The sequence below is a fragment of the Pongo abelii genome, chromosome 23 (assembly GCF_028885655.2).
Source record: "Pongo abelii isolate AG06213 chromosome 23, NHGRI_mPonAbe1-v2.0_pri, whole genome shotgun sequence".
Lineage (NCBI taxonomy): Eukaryota > Metazoa > Chordata > Mammalia > Primates > Hominidae > Pongo > Pongo abelii.
In genome coordinates, this window is record NC_085929.1 from 38,283,258 (window position 1) to 38,301,767 (window position 18,510).

The 18,510-nt window shown below is 45.0% G+C and overlaps 1 protein-coding gene across 19 annotated transcripts in view; it reads left to right on the forward strand.

Annotated features, from left to right (window-relative positions):
- DEPDC5 (DEP domain containing 5, GATOR1 subcomplex subunit) overlaps positions 1–18,510 on the forward strand; it is a 161,629-nt gene that overhangs the window by 91,826 nt on the left and 51,293 nt on the right. For 12 of the 19 annotated variants that reach the window (XM_063722851.1, XM_024239724.3, XM_063722852.1 and 9 more), the window contains 3 exons: positions 1,483–1,616; positions 11,708–11,816; positions 15,364–15,429. In XM_063722851.1, the coding sequence (XP_063578921.1) occupies positions 1,483–1,616; positions 11,708–11,816; positions 15,364–15,429 (309 nt within the window). The remainder of the gene's footprint in view (positions 1–1,482; positions 1,617–11,707; positions 11,817–15,363; positions 15,430–18,510) is intronic. The other 7 variants (XM_063722853.1, XM_024239717.3, XM_063722857.1 and 4 more) reach the window with 1 other exon arrangement.

The following is an 18,510-nucleotide window of genomic DNA, read 5'->3' on the forward strand; positions in this document are numbered from 1 at the left end:
CAGTGTTTACCTTAAATCCAAAACAGTGTTTTCTCCTCCACCGCTGGGTAAAGGAGGAAGGGATAGAGTGCAAGCAGTGACTGGGTGGTGTTCCCTGGCATAGAGCCACTCCCTTCCACCTGAGGACACGGTGCCTTGAGGTGCTCTCCAAGTGGGACCCTATGTTGAGCACAGCTGCTTGTGTGACTGGGTGCTGAACCTCTGGGTAGAAACTCTCAGGAGGTGAACAGCAGCAGTCCTTCCTCACTCATCTTGCTCCAGAGTTCCCAGCACCCTGTGCCTCATTTCAGTCACACACCACCCAGTGCGGAGACTCAGGCTTCTGGGGGTTATGGAATATGCCAGCTATAAGGGGTAGAACTGGGATTCAGCATTTTTTTTAAACTAACATATAGTATAATTGACGTGTGTGTGTGTGTGTGTGTGTGTGTACACAGGTCTATGAATTTTAACAAATATATAGATTCATGTAACCATCACCATCACTTCAAAAAAATTCTCTCATGCTAGCCTTTTTTTTTTTTTTTTTGAGACAAGGTCTCACTCTGTTGCCCAAGCAGGAGTGTGGTGGCATGATCATGGCTCACTGCAGCCTTGACTTCCCACCTTAGCCTTCCAAGTAGCTGGGACTAAAGGTGTGCATCATGTCCAGCTAATTTTTTGTATTTTTTATAGAGATGGAGTTTCCCCATTTTGCCCAGGTTGTTCTCAAATTCCTGGACTAAAGTGCTGGGATTACAGGCATGAGCCACCATGCCTGGACTTATGCTAGTCTTTATAGTCACGTTCTCCCCCATCTCTAATCCCTGGCAACCACTGGTGTGTTCCTTATCACTATACTTTTGTCTTTTCCAAACATCACAGAAAAGAGAATCACATAATATGTGACCTTTTGAGGCTGCCTTCTTTCACTTAGCATAATGCCTTCTGATTCATCCAAGTTGTGTGTGTAAGTAGTTCACTCTTTTTAATTACCAGGGAATGTTCCATCATCAGCCATGTTTTTTTTTGTTTTTAACCTCAAGTTCAGTATTCTTCCTCTCACACCAGCTGCCTTGTGTACACAACATCACTTACGATTAGAAACATGTCTGGGAGAGCTTGGATAGTGGGAAGAACTTTGGTTTTGAAGTGAGGTCACTGGAGTTTGGGTTCCAGCTCCAGTAGGATGTGGGATAAGTTCCTTAACCTCTCTGAGCTTCAGTTTCTTCTTCTGTAAAATAGGGCTAACATTTACTTCATAGATCTGTGGTGAGGGTGAAATGAGGATGTGCAAATAAAGGGGCAGTTTATTTTTAGTTCACCAGGCATTTGAGTGAAAGGCGGTTTTCTGTCACTTGCTGAACACTGAGAACCCGTGTTCCTTGACCCTGTCCATGGGATTCCCAGGGCCTGGGAATGCTGCAGCATGCCCTGGGGCATGAGTGGCTTCCACCGAGAGCCCACTTGGCTGATGGCCTTGTCTCCTCTTCTCTGCTTTAGAAAGGGACCGCCATGAAAGGCTTGCAGATGACCGGGCCCATTTCCACGCATTCTCTGGAGTCAACCGCACCCCCGGTGGGGAAGAAGGGAACCTCAGCTCTCTCTGCCCTGTTGGAGATGGAGGCCAGTCAGAAGTAAGTGCTTGGTGGAAGACTGACTTGTCCCCACCTTGACAGCCCTGAGGGTTTTCAGTGCCCTGTTCCCATGAGGGGGTGAAATATTTCCTTTACTAGGAGCTTGTAATTAGGGAGAAGGCATTTACGTGAAAAGAAAGCTAGGCTAATACCTGGTAGGTGTTGGATAACATGAAATGGGCCAGAAGTTATAAATTTTTAGATCGGGACTTAATTTGAATTACAGACTCATTTGATTTAGCCCACAAAGTATTTCAACATATTTGAGGCGGGGCCAGGTGTGGTGGCTCAGGCCTGTAATCCCACCACTTTGGAAGGCCAAGGTGGGCAGATCACTTGAGACCAGGAGTTTGAGACCAGCCTGGCCAACATGGCAAAACCCCATCTTTACTGGGGGAAAAAAAAAAAAAGCCAGGTGTATTAGTCCATTCTCACACTGCTAATAAAGACATACCTGAGACTGAGTAATTTATAAAGGAAAGAAGTTTAATCAACTCACAGTTCTGCAGGGCTGGGGAGGCCTCAGGAAACTTACAATCATGGCAGAAGGAGAAGCAAACACATCCTTCTTTACATGGCAGCAGCAAAAAGTGCAGAGTGAAGATAGGGGAAAAGCCCCTTATAAAACCATCACATCTCGTGAGAACTCACTGTCATGAGAAGAGCATGGAGGTAACCGCCCCCATGATTAATTTACCTCCCACCTGGACCCTCCCATGACACATGGGGATTATGGGAACCATAACTCAAGATAAGATTTGGGTGGGGACACAGCCAAACCATATCATTTCACCCCTGGCCCCTCCCAGTTCTCATGTCCTTGCATTTCAAAACACAGTCATGCCTTCTCAACAGTCCCCCAGTGTCTTAATTCATTCCAGCATTAACTCAAGTCCAATGTCTCATCTGAGACAAGGCAAATCCCTTTTGCCTATGAGCTTGTAAAGTCAAAAGCAAGTTAGTTAGTTCCTTGATACAATGGGGTATAGGCATTGGGTAAATACACCCATTCCAAATGGGAGAAATTGGCCAAAACAAAGGGGCTCAGGCCCCATGCAAGTCTGAAATCCAATAGGGCAACCATTAAACTTTAAAGTTCCAAAATGATCTCCTTTGACTCCATGTCTCACATTCAGGGCATGCTGATACAAGAGGTAGGCTCCCAGGCCCTTGGGTAGCTCCAGCCCTGTGGCTCTGCAGGGTACCACCCCACTTCCGGTTGCTTTTATGGCCTGGTGTTGAGTGTCTGCCACTTTTCCAGGTGCATGGTGCAAGCCGTTGGTGGATCTACCATTCTGGGGTCTGGTGGATGGTGGCCCTCTTCTCACAGCTCCACTAGGCAGTGCCCCAGCGGAGACTCTTTTTCCTTCCGCACTGCCCTAGCAGAGGTTCTCCATGAGGGCCCTACCCCTGAAGCAAACTTCTGCCTCTCCTGAAATCTAGGCAGAAATTCCCAAACCTCAATTCTTGACTTCTGTGCACCCGCAGGCTCAACACCACATAGAAGCTGCCAAGGCTTGGGGCTTACACCCTCTGAAGCCATGCCTGAGCTGTACATTGGCCCCTTTTAGCCATGGCCAGAGTGGCTGGGATGCAGTGCATGGAGTCCCTAGGCAGCACACAGCAGGAGGCCAGGCCCAGGAAACCAATTTTTCCTTCTAGGCCTCCAGCCCTGTAGTGGGAGGGGCTGCATGAAGGTCTCTGACATGCCCTGGAGACATTTTCCCCATTGTCTTGGTGATTTACATTAAGCTCCTCCTTACTTATGCAAATTTCTGCAGTAGGCTTGAATTTCCTCCCAGAAAATGGGTTTTTCTTTTCTGTCACATCATCAGGCTGCCAAGTTTCCAAACTTTTATGCTCTGCTTCCTCTTGAACACTTTGCCACTTAGAAATTTCTTCTGCCAGATACCCTAAATCATCTTCTCAAGTTCAGAGTTTCATAGATCTCTAGGGCAGGGGCAAAATGCCACCAGTCTCTTTGCATAGCATGAGAGACCTTTACTCCAGTTCCCAACAAGTTCCCCATCTCCATCTGAGACCACTTCAGCCTAGACTTCATTGTCCATATCACTATCAGCATGTTGGTCAAAGCCATTCAACAAGTCTCTAGGAAGTGCCAAACTTTCCCACATCTTCCTGTCTTTTGAGCCCTCCAAGTTGCTGGGAAGTTCCAAATTTTCCCACATTTTCCTGTCTTCTTCTGAGCACCCCCAGACTGTTCCAACCTTTGCCTGTTACCCAATTCCAAAGTCGCTTCCACATTTTCGGGTATCTTTACAGCAGTGCCCCACTCCCCAGTACAAATGTACTGTATTAGTCCATTCTTATGCTACTAATAAAGACATACCGGAGACTGGGTAATTTATAAAGGAAAGAGGTTTAATTGACTCACAGTTCAGCATGGCTGGGGAGGCCTCAGGAAACAAAATCATGGTGGAAGGGGAAGCAAACATGTGCTTCTTCACATGGCAGCAGCAAGGAGAAGTGCAGAGTGGAGGGGAAGGGAAGCCCCTTGTGAAATCATCAGATCTTGGTGGGCATAGTGGCTCACATCTGTAATCCCAGCACTTTGGGAGGCCTAGGTGGGTGAATTACCTGAGACCAGGAGTTCAAGACCAGCCTAGCCAACATGGTGAAATCCCGTCTCTGCTAATAATACAAAAATCAGCCGGGCATGGTGGCACCCACCTGTAATCCCAGTGACTCAAGAGGCTGAGGCAGGAGAATTGCTGGAACCTGGGAGGCGGAGGTTGCAATGAGCTAAGATTGCACCACTGCACTCCAGCCTGGGTGACAGAGCAAGACTCCATCTAAAAAAAAAAAATAAGTAAATAAAATAAAACCATCAGATCTCATGAGAACTCACTCACTATCACAAGAATAGCTTGGAGGAAACTGCACCCATTATTCAGTTACCTCCCACTGGGTCCCTCCCAAGACACATGGGGATTATGGGAACTACAATTTGAGATGAGATTTGGGTAGGGACACAGCCAAACCAAATCACTGGGCATGGTGGCGCATGCCTGTAATCACAGCTACTTTGGAGGCTAAGGCACGAGAATAGCTTGAACTCAGGAGGCAGAGGTTGCAGTGAGCCGAGATTGTGCCGCTAAACTCCAGCCTGGGCGATAGAGTGAGACTCTGTCTCAACAACAACAACAACAAAATTTGAGCCGGGTTTTAAATTTGAAGATTTCCATATAAAAATCTGGATTGTATAGATAGCATATGAATTTTTATATTAAAAAATATAATATACATTATATATATGACATGATACATGATGTTATATAATATGTAAAACAATATATTGTGGATAATATACTGTAGTACTCTCGGTGCGCAATTTCAGTTACCCAAGGTCAACTGTGGTCCAAAAATAGACAAGTACAGTGCAATAAGATATTTTGAGAAAGAAAAAGAGAGAGTCCACATTCATGTAACTTTTCTTACAGTATATGGTATAATTGTTCATTTATTATTAGTTATTGTTGATAATCTGTTACCGTGCCTAATTTATAAATGACACTTTAGCATAAGTATGTATTTATAGGAAAAAAACATAGTACATACAGGGCTTGGTACTACCCTAGGTTTCAGACAGCCACTGGGGATCTTGGAACATATCCCCCTCAGATAAGTGAGGACTATTGTAATGCAAAGTTGGCCAGGTGCAGTGGCCCATGCCTGTAATCCCAGCACTTTGAGAGGCCAAGTTGGGCAGATCACTTGAGCTCAGGAGTTCGAGACCAGCCTGGGCAACATAGTGAGACCCTATCTCAAAAAAAAATTATAGTTAATATATAAAACCCAGTTTTGCTTGAGGCCGGGCACAGTGGCTCATGCCTGTAATCCCAGCACTTTGGGAGGCTGAGGTGGGTGGATCACAGGGTCAAGAAATTGAGACCATCCTGGCCAACATGGTGAAACCTCATTTCTACTAAAAATACAAAAATTAGCTGGCGTGGTGGCACACACCTGTAGTCCCAGCTACGCAGGAGGCTGAGGCAGGAGAATTGCTTGAACCTGGGAGGCGGAGGTTGCAGTGAGTCGAGATCACGCCACTGCACTCCAGCCTGGTGACAGAGCGAGACTCCTCAAAAAAAAAAAAAAAAAAATCCAGTTTTACTGGATTTACACAGGGTCCATATCTGCACCCAGCCACAGCGAGCTGGCACTTCAGAAGGGGCATATGCCTTGGGTTCACACTCTGGTCTTAAACTTGTCTTACATACTCAGTCATGCTACCTGGCTGGTTTCTCTAGGCCTTTGGGTATGTAGCCCCTTTATAAACAGTAAGTGTAGCAGTTGATAAGACACTGTTGGGACCACACTTGGTTGGGAAGGCAGGAAGAGTGTGGTGTCATGAGAGGTGGGATTCAAGCTGGCGCTGTAGGAAGCAAAGCGTTTACATGGGGGTGGGTGAGACTTGAGGAAGAGAAAACATTGCCTTGGGCTGCCTTCCCTGCCCCTCTCCACCTCACAGCTAGATCAGGTTCCTCCCTGTGCTTGCCTGCACCCTGGGCCTACTTCCATCAGAGCACTTACCAGTATTCTGCTGGGAGCCAGTCGTCAGTTGACTTCTCCCTGACTTGACTATGTGCTCTGAGGCCAGAGGCTGTGTGCCATGCCTGGCACATAGTAGGTGTGTAATGGATATTTATTGAATGATGGGGTGGGGGATGCTGAGGGTCTCCCTGTAGAGATGTGAGGTGATCATGTTAGGGGAGGCTAGACCTTGACTGTATGGTATGAGGGTCTGTCATGCCCGCAGGAACCTGCACACATTAGGCTTTCCAGAAGTAAAATTGAACAAGCAAGCGTGAGGTATGGTGGGGACATGGAATTGGAAAGACAGTGTGGGAATTTGGATGCTAGGCTGTCCTTACACATTCTCATGGCAAGACAAATCCTTTGAAAGTTTTAAAAATCCTATTACAGGCCAGGCGTGGTGGCTCATGCCTGTAATCCCAGCACGTTGGGAGACTGAGAGGTCAGGGTTACTTGAGCCCAGGAGGTCAAGATCAGGGTAGGTAACATAGTGAGACCCCATCTCAACAAAAAATTAGCCAGTGTGGTGGTGAATGCCGAGGTGGGAGGATTGCTTGAGCATGGGAGGTTGAGGCTAGGCTGCAATTAGCCTCAGTTGCGCCACTGCACTCCAATCTGGGCGACAGCAAGACCCTGTCTCAATAAAAAATGAAAATAAAAATTTTATTAGAAAATTTCAAAGGGATACGAATAACAGACTGGTATAATAAATTCCTGCTTACCCATCATCACCCGGCTTCAATGAGACTCATCTCATGGCTGACCTTATTTCATTTCTATCCAACTTATGTTTTCCTTTTATTTATTTATTTATTACTTTTTTTTTTTTTTTTTTGAGATGGAGTTTTGCTCTTGCTGCCTAGGCTGGAGTGCAATGGCACGATCTTGGCTCACCACAGCCTCCATCTTCTGGGTTCAAGTGATTCTCCTGCCTCAGCCTCACGAGTAGCTGGGATTACAGGCATGCACCACCACCCTGGCTAATTTTGTATCTTTAGTAGAGATGGGTTTTTCTCCATGGCAGTCAGGCTGGTCTTGAACTCCCGACCTCATATGATCCACCTGCCTTGGCCTCCCAAAGTATTGGGATTACAGGTGTGAGCCACTGCTCCTGGCTTCTTTTATTTTCTTAAATCAATTTCCTGATGTCATTTCCCTTCATCTGTAATATTTCAGAGTGTACCTCGGAAAGACAAGTACTCTTTTTTTAAAAAAAAACCATGGTATTATAATTTACCTTTAAAATTACAACAATTCCTTAATATCATGAAATAGCCAGTTGGTGTCTTTGGCAGAAGTGGTTTTTTCGGAGATGAGCTCCCTGTATGGGAAGGCTTAGTGGGCGGGGGCCAGGAGGCAGAGTCCTATCAGGAGGCTCCCGCTATTCCAGGCAAGAGGCAGCTGAAGCTGGATGGAGGGTGATGATGAGATGGAAAGGAAGGGATGAAGAACACAGCAGGGTGCCTACAGTGAGGGGACAGATGAGAGAAGGAAAACTGGGATAGGCTGGGTTTGTTACTGAGGGTACTGGGTCTTCTTTTGAAAATATCTTTATCAGACCAAAGGAAGATGCCAGGACTCTGTGTGGCAATTTCTCCCTGTAACTAATCACAGACTTTTCCCACTGGAAAAGAGAACAAGGAACATATGTTGCTGGGAGGGGTGTCAAGCTGGGGGTGAGGTGAAGGGATCTTATTTTGTCAGTGAGTCATTGTTTCATATGCACCAAGGAGCCTGTTTCTGCTCACACTGAAGAAGCATATCTTGGGGGTAGTGGTACCCCCAGTGTGAAGGGTGAGATTCTCAGCCAACCCCAAGGCAGGAGGCGGGACAAAGAGACCCAAGACTTCCTCCTTGCCACGGATGACTGCTCCCGGGATACGTGCTATATTTTCTCAATAGAGGTAGAATAGAGGGAGCCAGACATTTATATAACATTTGTATAACATTTGCTTGCACAGAATTTTTTATTTATGTGTTTTTCTTTTTCTTTCACTGCTCCAAACAGATTCTGTTTTATTTATTATGCAAAACAACATACAGCAGCATGAAAGTGCTTACAAAATTTCACCTGTAGTCCCACCATCTTACCTTAACTGTGTATATTTCTTCCAGTTTTCTTCCCATCTTTATCTGTAGGCATATACATTTAGTCGGGCTCTTGTGAAAGACAGAAACCCTGGAATCTTAGCTTTGTGCTGATTAATAGCAGTGGGACCAGTCTGGGCAGCAGGTGCTGGCCAGTGGGCTTTTCTGTTCCTATTAGATGAGGATGACCCAATGACCCCAGTCACAGCCAAGTCAGGGCAGAGAGAGAGAGACCCCACCAAAGCAGATGGACATTCGTGTTCTGTCCAAGGTGGCTCTAGTATGTGCGTATTACTCAGGCCTTTCTGGGGAAAGCATGCCAGCACTGAGCCACAGTGTGCCATCTGCCTGCAGAGGCACGTGAAGGGCGTCTGCGTGCTTTTACCCTTCCTGCTTCTGTGTAGGCTGTGTCTTCCTCCTGCCCACCTTTTAAGGCCCACCCGGTGCATATATGTCACTACCTCCATGGAGCTGTGGCTAGTGACCCTTCTGGCTGAACATACCTGAGCATGCCCTCATGTATGTTCTCATGTATACACACATGCATTGTACCTGGTTGTTTTGTGGCAGTCCCCTCTTCCTGAGCCATTAGAAGAAGAGCTTCTAAGGGCAAGGACAGGGTCAGTCTTCTTCTCAGAATCCCTGACTCCTAGTCAGTGCATCAGCATGTAGCAGGTGACTCAGTACATGTGGATTGTTGTGTGCATCAGATGACAAATCCGAGTGGTCACTGGGGATGCAAGAATCTTACAGCATGCATTTGTGGATGAGGCTTGGAGGAAAACACACTGCGTTGTGATAGAAAGAGAGACTGTGGTGTCAGTGGACAAGGAAAATAATCTAGCACCTAGTTTTTTGTCCTGTGAATTACACCTTACAGCATCCAAGTAATTGGTGTGGGGAAGTTTCCCTTTTTAAAATATCCCAGCTAATAAATACAGAAGGAATGATGGACTGTCACTGTGTATAGTCTCTGATGAATGAATGGATCTAGCAAAGATTATCAGTGGCAGCTCACATCATAAGAGAGAGGCAGCTATTCTGGGCCTCCAGGCAGAAGTGCACAGTACCACTTAGGAAGAATAGTGGCCCAAAGTTTGACCGAAATCTGCCCAAATCCCTTGATGTAACTTCTGCTTCTCAGGAAGTACAGAGCACAGAAGAACATGTTATATAATAAAGGGATGTAATCAGCACATCCAGACCGTGTAAGTTTACAGGGCTAAAGAGCTACTTTCTTTAACAAATAAATTGTAAGGATAAGGAGAGGTGAAGAGGAGCCTATTCCTTAAAAAGGACTTAAGAGATATGATGTATGACAATGTAGGGACTTAATTGAATCTTGCTGGGTTTTTCTTTTTTTTTTTTTAAGACAGAGTCTTGCTGTGTCGCCCAGGCTGCAGTGCTGTGGCACAATCTCGGCTCACTGCAACCTCTGCCTCCCAGGTTCAAGCGATTCTCCTGCCTCAGCCTCCTGAGTAGCTGGGACTTCAGACGTGTGCCACCACACCTGGCTAATTTTTGTATTTTTAGTAGAGACAGAGTTTCACCATGTTGGCCAGGATGGTCTCAATCTTCTGACCTCATGATCCGCCCACCTCGGCCTCCCAAAGTGCTGGGATTACAGGTGTGAGCCACCGCACCCAGCTAAAAAAATTTTTTTGAGACAATTGAGGAAATATTTGACATTCGAAAAACTGTTATCTTTTAGAGATACTGAAATGTTTAAGGATGAAACAATGTGTGAGTTTTGCTTCAAATATTTCATGTGAGTAGGCAGGGTGTATGGATGAAACCGGAATGGCTCTAATGATATAATTTTGGTAAGGGATATGTAGGGGTTCATTATATTGTCCTCTTTACTTTTGTATATGTTTGTATTTTTTCAGAATGTAAAAAAAATTTTAAGGGAGAGTGCAACAGGTTACTATGGAAACAGATTTTTGCATCCCTGGTATGTGATTACTTTGCATTGAGTAACAAAAGTGTCAGAATTTAAGATAAGTGTTGCAAATTGGGTTCTCAGGGAAGCGGACTGAGATGGGGTGTAGCATATAGGATGCTTATTAAGGAGAGCCCTTGGGCGCAACACCTGTGGGAGGGATGGGGAAGAAACCGGAGTGGGTGCCAAGAGAAGCTAGACTACAGCCCCAGACCCAGTGACAGCCTCAGGAGATCCCACTGGAACAGCCTAGAACAGCCTTCAGAGATGTGCTGAGTTGGGCCAACAAACACACACACACACACACACACACACACCATTCATTGCCTATGGCAGCCCATGCAGCTGGGGCTGTTCCTGAAGGGGCTGACAACTGAGACAGAGCCTCCTAGACAGCCCTTCCAGTGCTGGGACAACAACAAGGCCATGGTGGAGAGGGCTGGGCCCTGCCTCACACTGTCCATCACAAGAAGTAATATATATTATAGTAATAATGAAGCACTTAAGACTTTAATGTGAGCCTTCTGAAACCTAACAATAAAACAGTGATATATTAAAGCAACGTAATTTAATCTAAAATAAAGTGTAGTTAATTTTAGAACAGAAAAAAAATTAGGAAAATAAACATGAAAATATTCATTCATGTACATCAGAACCGAGATGGGATGAGATGTCATAAGGAAACTGTATTTGTCTTGTGTTATGAGATAATGTCTGTTAGTTTGGTTTGGAGGGTGATGTAGCTATGTACATTTGAAAGATTAACATATAAATCCCTTCAAAATATAGAATAATTCAAAATAGAGAACACATTTTCTCCTGTTTATGCTGCATGTTAATGCAGTCTTTTTTTTTTTTTTTTTTTTTTTCCCGCATGGGCTGGAGTGCAGTGGCACGATCTCAGCTCACTGCAACCTCTGCCTCCTGGGTTCAAGCGATTCTCGTTCCTCAGCCTCCTGAGTAGCTGCCACTGTAGGCGTGCACTGCCACGCCTGGCTAATTTTTTGTATTTTTAGTAGAGATGGGGTTTCACCATGTTGGCCAGGCTGGTCTCAAACTCCTGACCTCAGGTGATCCGCCCACCTTGGCTTCCCAAAGTGCGGGGTTTACAGGCATGAGCCACCACGCAGTCTTAATATTCAGAATGTGTTTTTGCTGGTATATTAAATAAAAATTGAGGAAAAGGTATTTTTACAAGAATTTTTAAAATGGTGTTCACAGTCACTCAAACCATGTCAGTCCCCTTTTTAAGGTCATATATAAGCACCAGGTGCTGCCAGAATGCTTTTAAAATTGGGCTATTTTCTGATTTACTGTGGAGGACTGGTGATTGTTCAGCACAATGAATGAAATTAAGGGTATCATGAAGGTCTGGAAAGGGAAACAAGGCAGAAGTGTGTGTTTCAAAGATGACAGCAACAGAGCTGTCTGCATCTTGGCCGACATGGATCCTTCACCAGGGAGCTCTGAGCAAGCTGCTGTCATGTGCTTTTCCTCCTTTCAGGTGCCTGGGAGAACAGCAGGCAGCTGTGCATGGTGGGAAGAGCTCCGCCCAGTCAGCCGAGAGCAGCAGCGTTGCCATGACTCCCACCTACATGGACAGCCCACGAAAGGTAAAGGAAGCCGCGGTAGCAGGGAGCTGTCCTGTACTCTCAGAGACTCAGTGTGGAGGGTAAAACAGATCGCCCTTCGGCTCCAGGATTGCATGTGCTGAGGCTTTGAATGAATTCTACCCTGAACCCTTTAAAGGTTCTATTACTGTTACTATTTTTATATAGGAACTTTCTTGTTCACAGTTGTAAGGAAGCTAACTTCTAGTTAAATCTGGATATAAAACAGTCAGTCATGCTTGTAATCCCAGCACTTTGGGAGGCCAAGGCTGGAGGATCACTTGAGCCCAGGAGTTTGAGACCAGCATACACAACATAAAGAGACCCCATTTCTTAAAAAAATTAAAAATAAAATTCACTAGATGTGGTGGCATGTACCTGTAGTCTCAGCTACTCAGAAGGCTGAGGTGAGGGGATCCCTAGAGGCCAGGAGGTTGAGGTTGAAGTGAGCCATGATCACACCACTGCGCTCCAGCCTGGGTGACGCAGTGAGACCCTGCCTCAAAAAAGTAAAATACAACAGTTAAGCTAAACCTCTTTGGTTCAATGCCCAAGATCTGGCCTGAGCTTTGTATTTGGCCATCTGGTTTTCCTTCACCCTCATCTTTAGCTTTCCCAGAGGGGAATAGAAAGCTACTGAAGTAGCTTCCACCAGAGCTCGCTCTTCTTTGATAGTGAAATTCCCATCAGTTTTCTCAGACTGCTGTGAAATACAGTCAAATGGGAGCATCCTGGGGTGGGGGGAAAATACAGAAAACCTGAGACTTTAGGCCTCTATCAGGAACAAGTACGGTAGAGGAGCCAAAAACTCCATGGGTCTTTTAAGACCAATAAACTTGGCTCTGTCGGCTCCTTCTGGGAAATTCAGACTCTGAGATCATTCTGTTGTGATAGGACAAGTTGACTGTACTTACCACTCTCTTGTCCCTATCACTGGGAGATGAAGGAGATTCAATACATATATGTTATTTTTCAAAATTGTGGTCAAATGATATATCTGTGTTTATTTTACCTCCGTATCATGAAAATTTCCCATGTCATTAAATGTTTTACAAAAGCATGATTTTTAAAAATAATTATATACTTTTTTCTTTCCCTTTTTTTCCCCTAAGCAACCCCAAAGAAAAAAATAGCTATATATCATTTTATCATGTGAATATGACTTAATTTATAACTTCTTGTGGTTAAAATTGTAGATGGTGATTTTTAAATGATTTTTGGTATTTTTCTATAAACTTTAAAAATTATTCTACAGTATACCACAGTTATAATGTTGCAGTGAATATGCTTGCAATAATCATTTGACCACACCACTGATTAACTCCTTAGCATAAATACTATAATTACACTACATGGGTAGAGGGATTAAAATCTGAGAAAAAGTATCAGCCAAGGCCGTGGGCAACTTGTAAACCAAACGTTGGCAAACCTAAATACATATTTTAGACTTTGTGGCCAAGAGGCAAAACAAAGCTATTGTGTAAGTATAGTATTTCTATAACCATTTAAAATTGTAAAAACCGTTCCTTTTTTTTTTGTTTTTTTTAAATATATAAATATATATATATATATATATATATATATATATATTTTTTTTTTTTTTTTTTTTTGAGACAGGATCTCGCTCTGTCGCCCAGGCTGGAGTGCAGTGGCGCGATCTCGGCTCACTGCAAGCTCTGCCTCCCGGGTTCACGCCATTCTCCTGCCTCAGCCTCCCGAGTAGCTGGAACTACAGGTGCCTGCCACCACGCCCGGCTAATTTTTTATATTTTTTAGTAGAAATGAGGTTTCATTCTGTTAGCCAGGATGGTCTCGATCTCCTGACCTCGTGATCCTCCCTCCTCAGCCTCCCAAAGTGCTGGGATTACAGGCGTGAGCCACCATGCCCAGCCGTAAAAATCATTCTTAGCTCACTGGCTGTAAAAATATCAGAGGGCTGGCCAGATTTGGCCTGCAAGCTGTAGTTTAACAACCCCTGCTCTAGGGAGTGACTTTAGGTACCAAGGATAGCCTGTGTGTAAGGAATGATCTGCTGACCATGAGTCTTTTCACCTGAACTCCTTCACATGTACATAAACCTCAACACCATCAGCACCTCTGCTTCTATATGTTCTGGCAGTTAGAAGGGACACAGTGGAACAATGAGATACAAATTACCCTGTGTGCTGTCCACCAGGTTTTGCCTCTACTCACTGCCATCTTTGAGGGTCAGAAACAGTGCTGAGGACATGACTGAAAAGCAGAGAAATTATAGTCGCAAATATATTAGATTGCTGTTTAGAACCCTCTCCTGATCGTCCGGGTGAACACTAAAATCCACATGCATGAGCCATCATCAGTAGGGCTGGAAGTAAACTCCTGAATAGTCAAGGGGAAACAAAATGCTATGAGATGGCCAAAGCAAAGAGCCCTGCTGACATGCTCAGAAATGTCCAACCGTTTCCCCAAGGAACACTTCATGTTAAAATGCGTTGGGGGTACCTGCGTCAGCATCTCCACAGCCACAAGTTTCCAAGGTTTCGTATTTGAGTTTGCAGTCACTTACAGGAAGTGGCAGCAGTATCAATAAAACGGGCACCCAAATATTTCAGTTATTCTACCTTTGGAATTGAGGAAAAGTTCCAGAAAAGCAGAGAACTTGAGATGTGTCAAGTGCCATTCCTGAATTTCTATGATAACCAGACATAAAAAGTGAAAAGATTCCAAAAGGAAAGAGGGTACTACTTAAGAATGATGGAAAAAGTCCTCCGTGTCATTTTTGTTTCACAGACATGGCAGCTTGAATTCCACAAGGGTAGGGTAGGGAGGGAATGACAGCTTTAGAAAGCCCCTCACAAGGTGAGTGCTTGTGTATCTGACATTATACATGTCTTAGCTTGCTGATGATTTTGTTACACAACCAGTGGAGGAGAAGGTATGGCTGCTTCTGTATCCCCTATTTGCTAAAAAAACTAAGCAAGAACTTATCCTGCCTTGAATCCTCTCCTCCCATCTGGCTGCCATGTTTAGTAACAGGCAGAAAAAACCTCCTGGCTCAATGTATCTCTCCAAGAGGGCGACTGGTCACCCAGCCAGGTGGGAAGCCAGGATGTTGCCACCAAAGCCCTTACCCTGCAGCCCCACCAAGCTGCTCTGCGGCCTTTTCATCTTCCTTGGCATAGGTCTGAAGGAATTTCAGAGCTATGTGGGAGGGTGAGAGCATCCAAGCCACACTCTGATGAGACCTGAGAGAGCTTGGACACACCTTCCAACCTGGGTGCTTTCTCCCACACAGATGGGATATTCTGCCCAGGAAGGTGTGAGTTTCTGCTAATGCTTTGCATTTGGATATTGTCTTTCTGGGTGGAGCTCTCTCTCTCTCTCTCTCTTTTTTTTAAATTTTCCCCATCCTCTTCATATGTCCTTGTTTCTCTCCTTCCCTCCTTGTTTTTGTTTTTATTTTTTGTTTTTCATACCTGTCTCCTTCCCCTGATGGTTAACCACTGGTACACATTCCGTTTCTTCGCTTCCTTGCAACTGCTGCTGCTGCTTCCTCCTCCTCTGACTTCAGGACGGGGCCTTCTTTATGGAGTTTGTCCGCAGCCCACGCACAGCATCGTCCGCCTTCTACCCTCAGGTTAGTCCAACTCCAGGGCTTCACATGCCTGTCCCACTGGCAAACACCATGAGCTGGCCTTCTGTTAGGCTCTGAACACATGGAATTGGGCTGCAACTAAGTTTGGGGGGCAGTTGAACTTGAATTTGGTCTCAGAATTGTACATTCCCTTCCATGTTGTTTGTGGCAGCGAAGGGGGGGATGGAAGAGATTAATGTAGAAGGACATATGATTGTACCAGTGATGACTCAAGTGTTTCTCATCACTGTCTGTTTCACATAGTTGCCACTGATTCTCTGCCACTTTGCAGCATCTTCACTTTTAGGTTTTATGAGCAACATGAAATATAGTTAGTTAAGGGCTGAACACTTATTTTTTCCCCTCCCAATGCAGCAACCAGATAAATTTATAACAGTGTGGCAGGAAGTGGTGAAAAAACACAGCAAATATTTATTAATAGGCATGTGCTACTTCATAGGCCGAAGGTGTAGCTCACCTAGCTTCTGGATGTCACTTAAATTATTTGTCAGTTAAAAAATTTGGACGAGCTGGGCGCGGTGGCTCATGCCTGTAATCCCAGCACTTTGGGAGGCCGAGGCAGGCGGATCACCTGAGGTCAGGAGTTCGAGACCAGCCTCAACATGGAGAAACCCCGTCTCTACTAAAAATACAAAAAATTAGCCAGGCGTGGTGGTGCATGCCTGTAATCCCAGCTACTCGGGAGGCTGAGGCAGGAGAATTGCTTGAACCTGGGAGGTGGAGGTTGCAGTGAGCGGAGATCTTGCCGTTGCACTCTAGCCTGGGCAACAAGAGCGAAACTCCGTCTCAAAAAAATAAATAAAAATAAAAATAAAAATAAAAAAGATTTGGACGAGGCCAGGCACAGTGGCTCACACCTGTAATCCTAGCACTTTGGGAGGCCAAGACAGGCGGATCACTTGAGATCAGGAGTTTGAGACCAGCTGGGCCAACATGGCGAAACCCCATCTCTACTAAAATTACAAAAAGTAGTCGGGCATGGTGGCACATGCCGGTAATCCCAGCTACTCAAGAGGCTGAGGCAGGAGAATCACTTGAACCCAGGAGGCAGAGGTTGCAGTGAGCCAGAATTGCGCCACTGCACTCCAGCCTGGTGACAGAGCCAGAGTCCGTCTCAAAAAAAATAATAATAATAATAAAATAGAATTTTTTTAAATGAGAAAAGAAAAAGTTGTTAGCTGGTTAGTGGATATACAGCTAGTGAGTGACTGAGCTCTTATATCATTCTGCCCACTGCACTGGGAGGGTAAGGGTTTAGTTAACGTTGGAACAGGTCAGAGGTACCATGCCTTCTGTGTAGGTCTTCAGATATCCCCACCTGCCTCTTCCCAGTCAGCTGTGTAACCATAGGCAAATCCCTGTAAGGACCTTTGAGTCCTAATCTAAGCATCTCTAAAATCTGAGTGTGGGTAGCGCACTGTGTTTTTAGTTTAAAACAAACATTGGCTGATCCTTTTCACCTTTTACTTTCTTTTTTTTAGAGGTAGTATCTTGCTCTGTTGTCCAGACTGGAGTCCAGCCTCAGCCTCCCAAGTAGCTGGGAGTATAGGTATGAACCACCATACCCAGTTAATTTTTTATTTTTTTAGAGGTAGGGTCTTGCTATGTTGTCCAGGCTGGTCAACTCCGGGTGTCAAGTGATTCTCCTGCCTTGGCCTCCCAAAGTACTGGGATTACAGGCGTGAGCCACTGTGTCTGGCCATTAACCTTTTACTTTGTGGTTTTTTGTTTTTGTTTTGAGACAGAGTTTTACTCCAGCTGCCCAGGCTGGAGTGCAGTGGTGCAGTGTCAGCTCACTGCCACCTCCACCTCAAAGGTTCAAGCATTTCTCCTGCCTCAGCCTCCCCAGTGGCTAGGATTACAGGTGTGCACCACCATGTCCGGCTAACTTTTGTATTATTAGTAGAGAAGGGGTTTCACCATGTTGGCCAGGCTGGTCTTGAACTCCTGACCTCAGGTAATATGCCCACCTTGGCCTCCAAAAGTGCTAGGATTACAGGCGTGAGCCGTTGTGCCCGGCCACCTTTTACATTCTTATAGGAGACTGTTATGGAAAGTTTTAGATTTAGGAGAGGCACACAAATAAGGATTATATTACCCACCAGGTGTTTTGTTGAAAAGGCGGGAAGTGAGGTGGGAAGATCACTTGAGCCCAGGAGAATAAGACTAGCCTGGACAATGTCGTAAAACCCTGTCTCTAATTTTTTTTTAATGTATACATTAAAAAAAATTAGGAGGCCAAGGCAGATGGATCACTTGAGGTCAGGAGTTCAAGACCAGCCTGGTCAATATGGTGAAACCCCATCTCTAATAAAAATACAAAAATTAGACTGGGATGGTGGTGTGCGCCTGTAGTCCCAGTTACTCGGAGGGTGAGGGAGGAGAATTGCTTGAACCTAGGAAGCAGAGGTTGCAGTGAGCCGAGATCATGCCACTGCACTCCAGCCTGGGCAACAGAGTGAGACTCCATCTGAAAAAAAAAAAAAATTATATCAGAAGTAGTAAGAGCTCTCTATACATACACAAAATTAAATTGTACTTTATGTTTATTTATTATTTGCTGTGCTAAAATACATAACATAAAACTTGCTTTGTGTATTTTCTGATGTGCAGCATAGAATGGAGGAGGGAGGCCAATGGAGTCAGATGGATGCTTTTTTTTTTTTTTTTTTGAGACGGAATTTCACTCTTGTTGCCCAGGCTGGAGTGCAATGGCGCAATCCCTGCTCACTGCAACCTCAGGCTCCCGGGTTCAAGTGATTGTCCTGCCCCAGCCTCCCGAGTAGTTGGGATTACAGGCATGCACCACCATGCCCAGCTAATTTTTTGTGTTTTTAGTAGAAATGGGGTTTCACCATGTTAGGCTGCTCTCGAACTCCTAACCTCAGGTGATCCACCTGCCTCAGCCTCCCAAAGTGCTGGGATTACAGGCAGGAGCCACCACCACACCTGGCTCAGATGGCTGCTTTCAAATCTTGACCTCTGTGCAATGTCAGGGAGCTGTGTTAGGCACATGAATTAACCTTCTGAACCTGTTTCTTCATTAAAATATATATATATAAT